The 14,033-nt window shown below is 38.7% G+C and overlaps 1 protein-coding gene and 1 pseudogene across 1 annotated transcript; both read right to left on the reverse strand.

Annotated features, from left to right (window-relative positions):
* Positions 1–3,439: 3,439 nt before the first annotated feature.
* LOC133682122 (serpin-ZX-like) lies at positions 3,440–4,308 on the reverse strand (annotated as a pseudogene).
* LOC133682123 (serpin-ZX-like) lies at positions 4,243–5,082 on the reverse strand. Its single transcript, XM_062105385.1, has 2 exons — positions 4,544–5,082; positions 4,243–4,327 (listed from the first exon to the last, which is right to left on the reverse strand). The coding sequence occupies exons 1-2, from the start codon at positions 4,925–4,927 to the stop codon at positions 4,268–4,270; spliced, it is 444 nt and encodes a 147-aa protein (XP_061961369.1). The 5' UTR covers positions 4,928–5,082; the 3' UTR covers positions 4,243–4,267.
* Positions 5,083–14,033: the final 8,951 nt, after the last annotated feature.

Here is a 14,033-nt window from a genome sequence, read left to right on the forward strand (position 1 = left end):
AGAGAGTCAATTTAGTTTCAAGCAATCCACAAATATTCATACGAAATTTCTTCATGAGGCCAACCACCTCATATTGCTTCAGGGGATTATTGAGACCACCGACATTCCAGTTGTATATAATCATGGAGATGTAGGAGAAGGGATGGCCCTTCTACTACCAGAATTGGTCCTCATGTTATTATGCTTCACATTGGTCCTGACTGAATTCCCCAACAAAGGAACTTCCAAAGGCCGAGAGGTCAGAATACCTACTCCCGGATTAGGAGGCCGCAAGCTAGAAGAAGCAACTATCAAAACAACATCTACACATTCAAGAGTAACAACATCTGCACATGCAATAGTGACAGTATCTACACATTCAAGAGTAACAACATCTGCACTTACAGTAGTAGTAGTAGTATAGGTGGTGGTGCATGGCAGTTCTTAGTTGGTGCAGCGATTTGTCTAGTTAATTTTGTTAACGAACGAGACCTCAACTTGCTAACTAGCTATGCGGAGATGACCCTTCACAGCCAGCTTCTTAGAGGGACTATGGCAGTCCAAGCCAAGGAAGTTTGAGGCAATAACAGGTCTGTGATGCCCTTAGATGTTCTGGGCCACACACGCGCTACACTGATGTATTCAATAAGTCTATACCTTTGGGAAAAGGATTGGTTCTGAGGGCTGGGCTCGGGGGTCCTAGTCCCGAACCCGGCGGCTATCGGTGGACTGCTCGAGCTGCTCCAGGGGACGGATTAAGAACAGTCAACTCAAAACTGGTACAGACAAGGGGAATCCGACTGTTTAATTAAAACAAAGCATTGCGATGGTCCCTGCGGATGCTCACGCAATGTGATTTTTGCCTAGTGCTCTGAATGTCAAAGTGGAGAAATTCAACCAAGTGCGTAAATGACGGGAGTAACTAGGACTCTCTTAAGGTAGCCAAATGTCTCATCATCTAATTAGTGACGTGCATGAATGGATTAATGAGATTCCCACTGTCCCTGTCTACTATCCAGCGAAACCACAGTCAAGCGAACAGGCTTGGCGAAATCAGCAAGGAAAGAAGACCCTGTTGAGCTTGACTCTAGTCCAACTTTGTGAAATGACTTGAGAGGTGTAGGATAAGTGGGAGCTTCGGCGAAGGTGAAATACCACTACTTTTAACGTTATTTTACTTATTCCGTAAATCTGAGGCGGGGCGCTGCCCCTCTTTTTGGACCCAAGGCGGCTTCGACGGCCGATCCAAGCGGAAGACATTGTCAGGTCGGGAGTTTGGCTAGGGCAGCATATCTGTTAAAAGATAACACAGGTGGAACAAAAGGATAAAAGCTCATTTGATTATGATTTCTAGTATGAATACGAACCGTGAAAGCATGGCCTATCGATCCTTTAGTCCTTCAAAATTTAAAGCTAGAGGTGTCAGAAAAGTTACCACAGGGATAATTGGCTTCTAGCAGCCAAGCATTCATAGCGACGTTGCTTTTTTATCCTTTGATGTCGGCTCTTCCTATCATTGTGAAGTAGAATTCACCAAGTGTTGGATTGTTCACCCACCGATAGGAAACGTGAGCTGGGTTTAGACCGTTCGTCGTGAGAGGGGTTAGTTTTACCCTATTGATGACAGTGTCACAATAGCAATTCAACCTAGTACGAGAGGAATCGTTGATTCGCATAATTGGTCATCGCCCTTGGTTGAAAAGCCAGTGGCGCGAAGCTACCGTGAGTTGGATTATGACTGAACGCCTCTTAGTTAGAATCCGGGCTAGATGTGACGCGTGCGCCCGTCGTTCGATTGTCGACCTGCAATAGGGGCATCTTGGCCCTGGAGGCACATGCCGTTGGCCAAGCCCTCACAGTGAAGGAGTTGCACGGGCCGCCTTGAAGCACAATTCCCAACGAGCGACGGGTAGAATCCTTTGCAGACGACTTAAATAGACGATAGGGTATTGTAAATGGCAGAGTAGCCTTGCTGCCACGATCTACTAAGATTCAGCCCCATGTTGCTCCAATCTGCCCCCCACCCCTGAGCCCCTCTAAAGGCACGGCGTCATAGAGGCTAGGATGCAATCGGGCAGCGTTCCCAGGATCTCGTAACTAGATAGTCCAAGGCTTGATGAAAAAAACTGTTAATCTAGACATTGGGGCAGTGGCAACCATACTAGCAATGGGAAAAATCGACAACTCAGATTGTGCAGTTGTAGGTTCGTCAGGGAAAAGCGGAGTGCAGATTGTGTTGACGAACATGGGCTGGACACCGGACTATCCAGGCCAGGCAGGAAAATTCATGAAGAGAACACGCTGACGAAACATTGTTGGTTTAGTCACAACGAGCAGCATTGGAATTGATAGTGTCGATGAAATCAACGAAATCGACAGAATCGGCAGCAGGTACTGACGATGAGTCTGAACGGACTGGATAGTCCAAGACTTGATAAAAAAGACTGTTGGTTTAGACACTGAGGTAGTGGCGGCCCATAGGGCAGTGTCGACAGATTTGGCAGGAGTGTCGACTTCAACAGTGTTTGCTTATTGGCGTGGTGGGCTGATGCGAGTGCGGACTTTGGCAACGAACATTGAAAGCAAGAGTTTTCCCGAGCCTGCCGAGAAAAACGCTCCTCGAGATGGTCGGCTGAGATGACCTAGCAGCCCGCAACGAGTCATTCAATTCTCTGCCCTATCAACATAACTCTCAATGTACTGTTCGCTTTTTCTGAAGAAGAGATCTATCTCTCCATCCTCGGCCAGCCAAAAACGCTCCAACCCGCGACGCATCATTCAAATCACTGCCCTATCAGCTACAATTGCTGACAGGGGGGATTACAGGCTTGCCATGATGGTGAGGGGTGGCGAAGACCGTGAAAGCAAGAGTTTTTCCAAGGCTGCCGGGAAAAAGGCTCCTCGGGTGTGATGACCCGATGCGTCATTCAATTCTCTTCCCTATCAACTTGGCTTTCGTTGGCGGGATTGGAGGCCTAATGTTACAGGGTTAAAATCATTAGGGGACACGCTGACGAAACAATGCTGGTTTAGACATTGGGCAGTGTTGGAATCAGCAACGCCTACAAAATCCGCAAAGTCGACAGAATCGACTACAGGTGCTGACGGTGAGTCTGGACAAACTGGATAGTTCAAGGCTTAGATAAAGGATTAATGGAGTAAGCTTGGAACTTATAATATTGCGACGTGACACCAACGCCTCCGTAGGTTGAATCTGCAGAGCCAAGAACCTCAGCTAACGGATCCATATAAAAACACTCATACCCAAGCTTTTGTAGACCATCTAACGGATCCATAAATGCTTTCATTCTATCAATTTCACCTCATTCAAAACGATAATCTAATCCATAGTTTCTGATTCCGTTTGCATGACTCGGAGACAAGAGTTTAACAATGCAAGTAAAGCTCACATCTTTTGTTTTCGTGGCTGCAAGCAAAAGATGAATCCAAACACAACATATTAATCTGCCATATCCATACAATCTATTATTGAGAAAAGGACCTCCTTCAAAGCAAAACAGTAGACACAATCCTGCATCAAACCACCACAGGAAAGGCCAAACACATTACAATAACCAGCCACAAGTAAATTAAAGTTATAATTGTTAGGCTTGATCCACATACACACGAGTTCTCCAGCAAGGGAGATTAATTGGTCTGTGAGGGGTCGAGGACGTGGCCTACGAACATTACCACTCCAGTCATGTCTTCTCTGATGAGGAAAAGGAATGGGTGATCAGCAACAAAGTCTATCTTAGTGGGAAAGTCAATACCTCTCAATGCTATAACACCAGCAGAAGCAGCTGCAGCTTCTGTGCCTTCTTCATTCACTTCAATAAATGATTTATGGAATATGCTTGAAACACACAGGCCCTGCCCTGCAGAAGAGTCTACCATCTCAGTCAAGTCTGCTTAATTGGAGAAAGGCGACACCAATCCTAGTCCCTTTAGAGCGTTGGAAGCTTCAAACCCAAAGGAAATCTTGAACCTTGGAATCCTTAAGTCATCCACTTTTACTTGTTTTGGTGGAAGGTGGCGATCTAAGAATCCAGATTCAGAATCCATTTTCTCAACCAAAGCTTGCAGCCCATCTTTAGCATCTGGAAGGTAGAAGTACATAGAGAACTTGCGTTTATCTTCACCTTGTTTATAAGGAAGAGCTAAGACTTTAAAACCATCAAAGTCACATACAAATTGCTTCTTCTTGCTAGTCATAAACGGCACACGAACCGAGCCCCCGTTCAATAGGTAGAAATCATCATCTTTTGTGGTTGATGCATCAAACTTCTCATTCCAAGCTCCTTTGAAATAGATTAAGGCTATTAGCATCTACTTGGAACATCAATAACTAGCACAAAACAGAGCACAGTATCATTAGACCTACCTAAGGAATCAGTCCAGGAATTTTGAAAACTTTAATACACATGGCTCACTCCTACTGATAAATTACAATCACTTAAAGACTACATGAAAAGAATCGATTCATCCTTTCAAGTTGCTAACAACAAAATTATTGTAATTTGTAAAGCTGAAAAAAATGGGTTATTAGAAAGTAATCGTGTACCTTGGTTTGGAAATCAACTTGATTAGTCGCAGCCTTATAGGTGCTGCCCACAACCTGTTTGAAAGAAGGCTTAAGAGAGAGTGAGCTATCCACCCAAACGCCATTGGCGAACTTCAATCGTGGCCCACCACTGGCGCTCCCGTCGGCGAGAACAACCGCCAATGAGGAGAAGGAGCTGAGGTGATCGCTGGACTTGGACTTGAGGAAGGAGAGCAACTGCTCAAGGGTGCTGCCCTTGGACCCGGAGGCGATGAGACTGAGCAGCACCTCAATTGACAGCGGCGAGAACACCAAGTTGGAGTTGTTGGATTCGGTTAAGAGGATTTGCTTGGAGAGGCTCAATGCTACGTCGGTTTGGTTCCCAATCGATTCACGGAGATCCATTGGGTTTGGCTGTTACTTGTGTGTGGAATTGAGCGTTGCAGGGTGAAAAAAGTACAGTTCTTGTAATCTTTCTCTCCTCAGTTCAATGAAGGATGGTTCGTTACTTTCTCATTAAGAAACTATTAAATGCTAGCTTTTCAAAGTCAAGCAAATTACAAATCCGAGGACGGTGGTGGATTCTTCTGTTCTCTTTATAGGAGCCACAACACGTGTCTTCATCGAGCGACGACGTTTTTTAATAACTCATATATCTATAGTTATTGAACTCGATTACTCGGGAAATCCATGATTCCAGCTTGTTAAGCTGGATTTTTTTGTTGAACTTGCAGATGAAATATTCAAATAGTTCATTCAATTAATTTTTTTAGTAATTCAAATGAAATAGTTAAATCCATCAGGATTCACTTTCGCATGATCTTAATTACAGAATGTGCCAGATTTTTCAGCGCCGAAGACATCTTAAATTAAAAGCAAATGGTTGATTGCCAAATTTCATCAAGATAAGATATACATCCTCTGTCGAAGTTGCCATACAGGTCAAAGTTCAATCTCAACTGCTTTGTCTCATTAGGATGAACAAACTTTTAGAGTAAAGAACATAGATATTTATCTCCGGATAGATATTATAGATTGACGAATAAAGCGGATTCATTAAAAATTCACAGATCAAAAAACAGATAAAAAGTATTCATTCCTCTTCTATATCTTACGTCTCCGGCGGATTTTTTTTTATTTAATAAAAGTGTGGAATCTTGGATTATTAATGGGTGGAATACTAGTAAATCCAAAAAAAAAATATTTAAAAAAAAAGCATTTTAGAAAAATTAATAGAATTTGAGGAATTCTTTTTATTGAATGAAATGATAAAAAAATACCTCGAAACACATTTATAAAAGTTTTGTATTGAAATCCACAAAGAAATAATATAATTGATCAAGATATATAATGTAGATAGTATAGATATAATTTTACACTTCTCGATTACTAAATCTTTTACTCGTAGACTTTAAATTTTATCTATATAAATTTTATTTTGAATCCATCAATAAAGTTAAATTCCAATCAATTAACCTAATAAACTTATTTAACCAGGTTTAATTTAGATGAGATTCAACTGAATTAATTTTAAGAATTTTTTTATTTAAATTGACATGATTTTAGGGTTCTAGTTAAATCAATAAACTCATGATATGTTTTAATTTGAATAAACCCTAAATTAAACGCTATAACTATAATAAACGAATCATTTAGCATTCCAATAATAACATTTCACTATTATAAGTGTTATAGAATGATTGTTTTATGAACGGAAGTAACTCCATATGACATAAGCATCAACCTTTTCTCTCATAATTTTTCAAGGTTACTTTAGTGACGTAATATGAAAAAAAACTGACCCGTAAAATCCATAAGTTTGTGAAAAAAAGGAAAACCACATAGCAAATGTATTATGAGAAAATAACAATTTAGCACCCCCGGTGAAGGCAAGGCACCATGGCATAGGCAAAATACAATAATGAAATAAACAGCAATGCTTGTTATAGTTTTACGCGAGTCTATGAGGACTGGTTCACATGTTTTGTTTTGCTGTGATGAAGATTTAACAACCATGCAAGGGACTGAACACTTGGATAATGAAGAGAATCACTTCAGGCTTGTCATCTCTGATCAGGAAAAAGAAACGAGTGATCAGCTACAAAGTCCATCTTATCAACGAAAGCCATCTTCTGAAAGACAACAGCAGCAGAAGCAGCTGTAACTTCTGTGCTGCCTTCATTTACTTCCATGAAGGATTTATGGTATATGCTCGAAACATAAAGGTTCCCACCCCTGGAATCATCATCTCTGTCAAATCTGCCTCACTAGAGAAAAGCAACAACAACAACTCTAATCCCTTTAGAGCTTTAAAAGCTTCAAAACCAAGGAAAATCTTAAACTTTGGATCGAATCCTAAACTCTCGACATAAAATGTTAAGAAACTAGGATAATTATCTCTACATTTCTAGGTGTATAAAAGTTAGTTATATTTCAATCAACATTAATGCTGTTTTCCCATCATCATTAATGTTGTGTGTAAAAGACTTTTCCATGAACATAAATGTTATATAAAAAACATTTTTTTTATTTATATATTCAAGAGAAAAAGACTTTCGACTCTTTCAGCAAAACAACAAGGTTCAAGATAGAAAGGTTATAAATATCTTCTGAATTATCCACGTAAATGGTTTGTAATTTTTATTTTCTAATCATATATTCTTAGAGCATTTATCACATGAAAACAAAAATAAATATTCTTGTTCTTAAAATTTAAAGTTCTTTCTTTTATTTATTACAATTTTTATTTAAAATTATTGAATTTATCATTAGAATATCTCTAAATCCTACTAAAAAGGATTGTTTTGCAGATACCAAGATTTCTACCATTAATCATGTACTTCAAAGCTATAAATAAAAAAATATTAAGATGAACATTTAATTAACTAGTATCCAAACACTCAAAAACTATAGAAAACATGAAGCAGAAATTAAGAAGAACAAAATACTGAATTCTCATATGTTATTCTATTGCTAGCGGAAGAATATATACAGCAGGAAGGGCTACAATTAGGGAGAAGAATCAGCAACATATCAGAGCACATTTACTCCCTAATTTCTAGAGATTTACAGGTATTGATATGGCAACACAATATTTGAATGTATCTGCAAGATAAACATTATCTTGATAAATACTATCTTGAAGATCAACCGTATCTTCAAGATCCCCCCTCAAAGTGGAGCATGAAGATTCTGAATGCCCAACTTGCGAAGAAGAAAATGAAATCGATCACGTCCCAACGCTTTAGTTAAGATATCTGCTAATTGAAAGTGCGTTGAAACATATTGTGTAGCAATGATGCCAGATTGTAAGTGCTCACGAATGAAGTGGCAGTCGATCTCGATGTGTTTAGTGCGCTCATGAAACACAGGACTAGCAGCAATGTGTAAATCAGACTGATTATCGCAGTGCAAAAACATTAGTTGAGAATGAGGCATAGAGAGAGATCAGCAAGAAGACTATGTAACCATATCAGTTCACTGATGGTGGCAGCCATAGAACGATATTCTGATTCAGCAGAGGAACGGGACATTATGGGCTGTTTCTTGGACTTCCACGATATAGGAGCATCACCAAGGAAAATGTAATAACCAGTAACCGATCGTCTAGTCATGGGACAGCTTGCCCAGTCGGCATCACAATAAGCTTTGATCTGAAAATCACTGTTTGATGGAAAGAAAAGACCTTGACCAGGAGAACTCTTCAAGTAACGAAGAACATAATAGGCAACATCAAGATGTGGCTGACACGGTTTGTGGATGAATTGACTGAGAAGTTGCACTGCATACGTGATATCTGGTCGAGAAATTGTAAGATAAATAAGACGTCCAATCAAGCAACGATATTGACTCGGATCTTGTAAAGGTTCTCCACAGTCTAAAGACAGTCGGTGCTGTTGAGGAATGGGAAAAGCAGCTGGCTTACTGCCAGCCATACCAGTTTCTTTTAATAAATCAAGAGTACATTTGCGTTGGCAGAGAGATATTCCTTGAGGAGAACGAGCCAACTCTAAGCCAAGAAAATACTTAAGTGTGCCGAGGTCTTTGATGGAGAAGCATGTACTGAGATAATGCTTGAGTTTCTGAATCTGCAAAAAATCATTTCCAGCAATAACCATGTCATCTATATAGACAAGGAGAGCAAGGAAAGATGTACCTTTAATCAGAGTAAAAAGTGAATGATCATTGGAGGATTGTGTGAATCCAAACTTTCTTAAGGACAAGGAGAACTTTTCGAACCATTGACGAGGAGCCTGCTTTAGTCCATATAATGATTTATGGAGCTTGCATACCCGATTGTCACCTGATGGCAGATAGCCTGGGGGAGGAATCATATAGACTTCTTCATGTAATTTCCCATGAAGAAATGCATTGTTTACATCTAGTTGATGTAATTCCCAATTCTTAGCAGCAGCAACAGCCAACAAACATCTGACAGTGGTTAATTTTGCAACTGGTGCAAAAGTTTCAGTATAATCCAATCCTTCAATCTGTGTATATCCTTGAGCTACTAAACGAGTTTTATAGCGTTCAATGGAACCATCTGACTTGTATTTTAGTTTGTATATCCAACGAGAACCAACTGGTTTCTTCTCTGAAGGGAATGATACTAAACTCCAAGTTGCATTCTGCTCTAGCGCATAAATTTCTTGTTTCATCGCTTCACACCATTGTCGGTCTCTTACAGCTTGGGAAAAGGTTTTAGGTTCACTTACAACAGAAATATTAGCTAGGAACATTTGATGAGATGGAACAAAACGAGCATAAGACAAATGACATGCTATGGGATAAAGAGTACCTGAAGAAACTGTATTAGAAGTGGGCTGTGATGACTTATCTATTCCAGGAAGCTACCACACATAATCATCAAGGTGAGAAGGAACTCGTCGAGGTCTTTGAGATCGTGAAGTGTTCAAGGGAACAACCTGATGATCAAAATTAATGACAGTAGGATGTGCAGCTTCAGCATCCAGATTATCTGGAGAAGTTTGAATTTGTGGACTATGATCCGGGAACATGGTGTCTAATGTCTCCAAGGAGTCAAAAATAGGCAGAGGAACAACTACATTTGATTCCTTTTAAGGATTATGAGACTGAAAAGGGAATCTGTTTTCATAGAAAACGACATCGCGGGATGTAAAAATTTTATGTGATTCCATGTCACATACTTTGTATCCTTTTTTCCCCATAGGATAACCGATGAAAACACAAGTCTTAGATCGGGGAGCAAATTTATCATTAGATCGATTTTTATCATGCACATAACATAAACAGCCAAAAACACGTAAATGTGAGTAAGATGGGGGTTTTGAAAACAGTATCTCATAAGGACTTTTGCCAGACAATTTAGGAGTGGGAGTATAATTTATTAAGTAAGCTGCAGTCAAGATACATTCACCCCAAAATTTGATTGGTAAATTGGCTTGGAATCGTAGAGCACGAGCAACCTCTAACAGGTGGCGATGCTTCCGCTCTACTATTCCATTTTGTTGTGGAGTATCAACACAAGATGTTTGGTGTGAAATACTATTTTGAGAGAAGAATTTGAACATATGACCAGCAGTAAATTCCAAACCATTATCACTCCTAACTATTTTGATACTTCGATTAAATTGAGTATTAACCATAGCATGAAATTGAATAAAGTATTTTTGTGCTTCTGACTTGTGTTTGAGAAGATAAACCCAGGTGCATCTAGAACAATCATCTACAATGGTAAGAAAATAATAAGCACCTGATGTAGATGGTGTTTTATATGGTCCTCAAATGTCGCAATGGATCATATCAAAAGGAAAATCAGATTTATTATTGCTTAAGGGAAAAACATTTCGAGTTTGTTTAGCTTGATGACACACATCACAACAATTGTTTGAATTTTTAAAAGACACACTAGATAATTCTGGAATTAAGGATAATCGATCAAATGAGATATGTCATAACCGCTCATGCCACAAGTTGGAAGAAGAAGGAAGTGATGTTGCTATGACAAAAGGTAAATGCAGCCCATGAAAGTAGTATAAGCCATCACGTAATTCACCCATTCCAATCAGTTTCTTTGATTTGAGGTCCTGTAAGACACAAAAAGATGGAAAAAATGTTACTGAACATTGTAGTGCTTTTGTCAACCTGCTTATTGAAAGAAGATTACATTTGAATGATGGTATATAAAGAACATGATTTAAAGTCATGTTTGACAGTTGGATCTGATCAACAGAATGCACAGGAACTGATGTTCCATTCGGTAGTTTAACAGGCAAATAATGAGAAGGTGTTTTTATATCAGAGACAACAAGTGCATCACATGTGAGATGTTCAGAGGCACCACTATCTAGAATCCAATCTGTAGTATCAGATGAGTGAGTGACCTTACCGAAAAAGTTTGCTATATTCTGATTAGTAGAGGGCAGTAAGGACATGAGCTGTTCATACTGTTCTTGAGTGAGATTAAAACCTTTAACCGTAGGCTGACTTGACCCTGCAATGACATTGTTGGATGAAACATGTTCTGGTTCCCTTTTGAAGTTTTTGTTCTGTCTCGTCAAATTTGAAGTCTTTGCTCTGCTTTGCCAACCTGAAGGATATCCAACAAGCTTAAAACATTTGTCTTTGGAATGCCCAGGTTTATCACAATATGAACATTTGAATTTGCTTGTCTCTCCTCTTTGTTGTTCTCCTGCAAAATCCCTTGCTGGAAATCTAAAAGGTTTGACAGTAAATGTTGCTGCCTCTGTCGGCTGATCACGACCAATTGAGGCAATGGCTAGTTGCTTCTCTTCTTCTTTAGTTACAAATGCATAAGCCTTGTTAATTGAAGGAAAGGGTTCCATGTTTAGTATTTAGGACCGAATGATTCCATATTGATCATTCAGTCCCATGAGAAACTGATGAACTTTTTCTGTTTCCCTCTCTGCCCAGATTTCTTTTCCAGCACCACATGAGCATAAAGGGATAATAGAGTAGGCTGACAACTCATCCCAAAGACCTTTTAGTTTGGTGTAGTAAACTGCTACAGTAAGATCCTTTTATTGTGCCAGACAAATCTCTCTTTTTAATTCATGAATACGTGGAACATTTCCTTGAGAGAAACGTTCTTGCAATTCTCCCCATATTTCATATGCTGAATCCACATAGGCAACACTGTCATGCAATTCTGAGGCTAAGGTATTAAAAATCCAAGAGATTACCATTGAGTTGCATTTTTCCCATGCCTGAATTTCTTTGTTATCCTCCTCTGGTTTGAGTAAAGAGCCATCAACAAAGCTCAACTTGTTTTTGGCTCGTAGAGCATTCATCATAGCACGCCTCCATGTTGGATAATTGTCTCCTTTCAGAAGGCAAGAAACAAGAACTGCTCCTGGATTATCAGAAGAATTCAAGAAATAAGGTGATGATGAGTCGTGTTCATACATTGTTTTTGATGTTGAACTTTTGAATGTGCTGGAGGGAATCTCTCCACTCATAATGATTGAGTGTTTTAGAAAACAAGGATCAGTATTTGCTCTGATACCATGTAGAAAACATGAAGCAGAAATTAAGAAGAACAAAATACTGAATTCTCATATGTTATTCTATTGCTAGCGGAAGAATATATACAGTAGGAAGGGCTACAATTAGGGAGAAGAATCAGCAATATATCAGAGCATATTTACTCCCTAATTTCTAGAGATTTACAGGTATTGATATGGCAACACAATATTTAAATGTATCTGCAAGATAAATATTATCTTGATAAATACTATCTTGAAGATCAACCATATCTTCAAGAAAAACCCTATTCTTAAACATCATCACCATTCAAAAGATAAAAAGCCATGGTCTTTAGTAGTTGATAAATCAAAATTCTCAATCCAAGCTCCTTTGAAATGGAGGGCATTTGTCAACACAAGCCTTATGGTATTGTCAACCGATCCAGAAGGAAGGACCTCCAAAACAATGCCATTAGTCTCCTTTGCAGCCCACTTATTCACTTGTTTTGGCACTTCAACAGCCTTTATCACCACCATCAACACGAAGGCTGTTGGCATCATGCAACTGATAACATCAGTAGTAAACGACTAATGAATGAATAACAGTTTCTGTGTTATAACATCCCCATCTTATAATCATTCAGGCTTTCCTATTGAATTTCCAGATTTCATAATTAACAGAGCATTATTATAAGTTCCATTAACAACAAAAATGTAACATAAGATTTGCCTATAAACTGATCGAGTAAGGGAGCTGAGCGGAGATTTAGACGTGGACTCGAGGAAGGAGAGTAACTGATCGAGTGTGAAGGCCTTGGACCCTGCAACGATGAGGCTGAGCAACATGCCTTTATGATACGACCCAGTTATCATTGCACAGATGGCCTATATAGATTTCCAGGCCTTCTTCTTGCGTTCGCGTGTTTTAAAGTCCAAATGTGGCACCTGTTTTGTTTTGTTTTTTCCTTCTACGGTGAGCCCTATGCCAATAATCCAATTTGAAGATTATAGTGTCCATCTTGGGCTCCAAATTTTCTGTGACACTTTTGTCTGCTGATTATGGAATTAATATTTATTTTTTAAAGTATTTTTATTTTAAAATATATTAAAAAATTATTTTTTATACCTGCCGGACTCAAAAACATTAAAAAAAAAATTCTCCACCGTATGCATGATTCGTACACGGCAGCAAATTGTTTTTCCATTGCAATACACTATTTGAAGTACTCTCCACGGTAACATCACAGCGTTGACATGTAATCAACCCGAGTGTTGAAATGATTGATTACAATATGGATCTATTTAGGTGGATTTAACAATTTTAATGAGTTTAAATTCTCTTAAGTTATTGGAGAAATGGTGGGTTATGTTTGAGAAATCTTTTTTTTTTTTAAGTTTAACGTGGATGTTCGGGTGAGCTTGCGCGTACCTCGACTAATCCCACGGGCCTTGAAGTTAATGACCATTTAATCTTCCAGTGGTCATCATATGAGCAATCACAGGGTTCGAACCTGAGACCACAGAGAAAACAAATCTCTTGATCACAAATTCTTACAATTGAGCCACCACCTAGATGGTTATGTTTGAGAAATCTTAATCATATAAGTTATGTTAATGGGTTTTTTATATCTTAAATTCAAATAATTCTCCACTTAATAATAATAATAATAATAATAATAAACAAAAGATATATACCAGCACAATCAATTAAATTATAGTTACTTGACATTTATATTAAAAAAATAATAAGAGTGTTGTATTTCAAAGTTATGTGTGTTTAGAGCGTGTTTGACAGTGTGGTTGCGGGTGCTTTTCAAATAACTTTTCGTGCCAAAATGCATGCCAACGATGTTTTTTCATTTTTTAAAAATCATTTTTGACATCAGCACATCAAAACGATCCAAAACGTACAAACCATATTAAATTTTAGCAAAAAAAAAAAATTTCAAATTTTTTGGGAACGCGGCCGCAGCCGCGTTCCCAAACGGTGCCTTAGTATTGTGGTAACTTTTATGGTTGTGGTTTGAAAAAAATTATTTTATAAA

Source organism: Populus nigra, chromosome 2 (genome assembly GCF_951802175.1).
Source record: "Populus nigra chromosome 2, ddPopNigr1.1, whole genome shotgun sequence".
Classification (NCBI taxonomy): Eukaryota; Viridiplantae; Streptophyta; class Magnoliopsida; order Malpighiales; family Salicaceae; genus Populus; species Populus nigra.